The sequence below is a fragment of the Grammomys surdaster genome, unplaced genomic scaffold, assembly GCF_004785775.1.
Source record: "Grammomys surdaster isolate TR1022 unplaced genomic scaffold, NIH_TR_1.0 301566, whole genome shotgun sequence".
Lineage (NCBI taxonomy): Eukaryota > Metazoa > Chordata > Mammalia > Rodentia > Muridae > Grammomys > Grammomys surdaster.
In genome coordinates, this window is record NW_021625679.1 from 1 (window position 1) to 3,202 (window position 3,202).

The window sequence follows — 3,202 nt, forward strand, 5'->3', positions numbered from 1 at the left end:
TCAGTGAGACCTTTGCCTGTGACAGCTGGGCATGAGGTCTCAGTCACTAGAACTGTCCCCAAGTAGAAACTGTCCTTCAGTCTCCTTCACTTAAGGTTAAAGAAAAAGGCTTCAGGGTGAGAGGAAACAAGGCTGTGGGTGGTACATCCCGTTACCTAAGCAGGGTGTACCTGTGCCTAAGGCTTCTAACCCTTGGTGGGACAAGAACACCCAGAACACATTTCTTCCCTACCTGCATTCTTGTTCATGCATCTGTAAAGCACCAAGGCAAGACAAATGATGATGATGAGAGAAACTAGAACAATCCATGTGGTGGGGTTCTTGTACCAAGCAGGCTCTGGGAAGAGATGGGAAGGGAAGGGAAGGGAAGGGAAGGGAGGGGAGGGGAGGGGAGAGGATGGGAGGAGAGGGAAGGAGAGGTGAGAGAAGGGAAGGGTAAAGGAGGAAAGGGGAGGTGAAGAGATGATGAAGACCATTCAGCTCTCAGCCCTGACCCCAGCTCTGCACCCACACCCTCCTTACTCCATCTCAGGGTGAGGGGCTCAGACAGCCCCTCATGTTGCACATGGCATGTGCATTTTTCTGCCTTCCCAAGAGGCACCACGATAGCTGCCCACTTCTGGAAGGTTCCATCTCCCGAAGGCCTGGTGTCCACAAATTCCATGTCCTGGGTCAGGTCCTCCCCATTCAACTGCCAGGTCAGGGTGATGTCAGCAGGGTAGAAGCCCATGGCCCAGCACCTCAGGGTGACATCACCTTTAGATCTTGGGTGATGGGTCACATGTGCCTTTGGGGGTTCTGAGGGAGAGAGTTGAAAGGGTGAGATATCTTGCTTTCTTCTGGGGACTCAGCAGTGTTCAAGGGACCATCCTGGGATGGACAGGAGAACTGGGGTGGGATTAGGGTGTCCATGATGTAGACCCCAGCTAGAGCACATGCACCTAGGATGTGTGTTCACCTAGGATGTGTGTTCTTTGGGATACTTTGGGATGTGAGTGTGACAATATGGGGCAGGAGGCTCCAGGTCTCTGCAGACTCAGGGGAAGGGCTTCTGATCCCCATCTGACTGAGAAAAGCTGGAGTCTGACTCTAGAGACCCTGAGTAGGGCTTAGAGGGAGGCCTGAGAAAAAGCTCCCCATGGGTCCAGGGCCATAGTCAAGGCTGATCTGCTTGTGTTAAGGATTAGTCTCCCTACAGGAGAAAAGCAGCCTTGGGAGTCTCCCTCCTCTCCAGCGCTGCGCCTGTTGGACAGCGTTCTGCCCCTGAGTTCTATATACCCTAAGCCTTTTCCCCAAACCCCAGAGGAAAACTGAGAGGTCTCCAGGGTACCTGAACGCAGCAGCTTCTCCTTTCCTAGCTCTAGGTATTTCTGGAGCCACTTCACACAAGGACCTTGCAGGTATGCCCTCTGGTGGTCGGCCTCATCGACCTTCTCTGACTTGCTCTTAGAGATCTGTGAGGCAAAGTCAGTGGCAGTCCAGGAGCGCAGGTCCTCATTCAGGTCGATGTAATCTCGCCCATCGTAGGCCTCCTGACAATACCCGCGGAGCAGGCGACCATCGGGCCCCACGTCGCAGCCGGATATCCACTGCAGCGTGTGAGGCTCTGTAAGGGATACGCTGATCAGCGCCCTCTATGGCCACCTTGCCCGCTGTAGGTGAATATCCCAGAACTTTCAAAAACAAAAGTGCAACTGAAACCTGAGCAGAACTCTGCGGGGGCTTTCTTGTCTGAGGTTCTGGGAAGGTGTTCGGTTGAAACTTCGACCCAGCGGGTCAAGATGACCCAGGCCCGTCTCACGGGACATAGAGGTATTCTGTTTGTGATCCTGGCCACAGTCACTCACCGTCCTCGCTCTGATTGTAGTAGTGGCGCAGGGTCCTCAGGTTCACTCGGAAATTGTGCTCATGGCCCTTGGCGATCTGTGTCTGCCCCTCCCAATACTCCGGCCCCTCCTGCTCCACCCACGGCGCGCGCGGCTCCATCCTCGGATTCTCCGCGTCGCTGTCGTAGCGCACGAACTGCCTGTCGTCCACGTAGCCGACAACTATGAACCAGGGCTCCCCGAGGTCGGGCCGGGACACAGCGGTGTAGAAATACCGCAGCGAGTGTGAGCCTAGGGGTGGCCCGGGTGAGACTCCGACATCTTCCAGGCTCAGGGTCCCAGATGAAGGCAGAGGAGGGACTAGGGACAGGGCGGCAGAACTTCGGGCCCTCCACCCCTGCCACCACCACCCTCCCTCCACTTTTCCTTGCAGAGTCTTTTTCACTCCCGACCCCTCCCCCCACTTACTTGTCTGGGTCTGGACCCTGGCGCTGGTCACCAGTAGGAACAAGGCGGCTAAACTTAGTGACATCCCCACACCCCGGGGTCTGTGAGGAGCCTGAATGTGGATTGTGTTCCTGTTGACTCCGTACTTTAGGACCTGTGCGTCGCTAATTGGCTTCTTTAGAAACTAGGCGTCCAACAGGAATGAGAGTTGAGACTGCATCATTTGTCTCTTTATGAAAGAGAAAGCAGTAGGAGCTATTTGTATGACCTGCTTTAACCGAACCATCTTCTTAGGCACTTCAAGTTCTTGGCCACATTGTTTCTCCAAGTCTTGTTGCAGAGTCTGTGTAAGCTTTGGCTTAATTAATTAATTAACTTTACATCCTGACCACAGTTTCCCCTTCCTCCTCTTTCCCCAGTCCTTCCCCTATCCCCCCTTAACTCCCCCATTTCTCTTCAAAAAAGGGGAGGCTTCCCAATCTGTATCAAGTTGTAGTTATTCTATAAGTTATGTTACATGCGTGTCTGTGTGTGGATAGATGAGTGAGTGTCTGAGGAGGACCAAACAGAGCATCAGATTCCTTGGAGCTGGAGTTTCAGGTGGCTGTGAGCTGCCTCATGAGTGCTGGGAACTGACCTCAGGTTCTTTGCATGATGTAGGTATGATCTCTTAACAGCTGAGCCATCTCTCCAGTCTGCAAAGGGATTCTGTTTAGTATTCAGTTCTGTGTAAACATACAACACTGTAACTCTACAAATGGTAGTTATTAGATGGTTGGTTATAATGTAACTCCACCATGGAAAGTTTCTATCTCCATATGTTAAAACCACCAGATCATCAGAAAGGTAAATATGGTATGTGTTCACTTATATGTGAACATTAGCCATTAAATAAATGGTAGCCAAGCTACAGTCTTTAGACATAGAGG

At 52.3% G+C, this 3,202-nt stretch overlaps 1 protein-coding gene across 5 annotated transcripts; it reads right to left on the reverse strand.

Moving 5' to 3' along the window:
* Positions 1-69: 69 nt before the first annotated feature.
* LOC114616139 (H-2 class I histocompatibility antigen, D-37 alpha chain-like) lies at positions 70-2,968 on the reverse strand. 5 transcript variants are annotated; one of them, XM_028761663.1, is made up of 6 exons: positions 2,911-2,968; positions 2,295-2,502; positions 1,848-2,186; positions 1,331-1,606; positions 523-798; positions 70-337 (listed from the first exon to the last, which is right to left on the reverse strand). In XM_028761663.1, exons 2-6 carry the CDS (start codon positions 2,356-2,358, stop codon positions 186-188), a joined length of 1,107 nt encoding a protein of 368 aa, XP_028617496.1. In that variant the 5' UTR covers positions 2,359-2,502; positions 2,911-2,968; the 3' UTR covers positions 70-185. The 5 variants fall into 5 exon arrangements, with proteins under 5 accessions (XP_028617496.1, XP_028617493.1, XP_028617495.1 ...); XM_028761660.1 differs by having other exon boundaries at positions 203-798; XM_028761662.1 differs by having other exon boundaries at positions 203-798; positions 1,848-2,117; positions 2,911-2,967.
* Positions 2,969-3,202: the final 234 nt, after the last annotated feature.

Excerpts from the sequence above, each read along its gene's own strand:
- LOC114616139 (XM_028761660.1), bottom strand. The coding sequence starts at position 2,358 with ATGTCACTAAGTTTAGCCGCCTTGTTCCTACTGGTGACCAGCGCCAGG. Across the intron at positions 1,607-1,847 it reads CTACAATCAGAGCGAGGACG|AGCCTCACACGCTGCAGTGG; the intron begins GTGAGTGACTGT and ends TATCCCTTACAG. Across the intron at positions 799-1,330 it reads GGAGAAGCTGCTGCGTTCAG|AACCCCCAAAGGCACATGTG; the intron begins GTACCCTGGAGA and ends TCTCTCCCTCAG.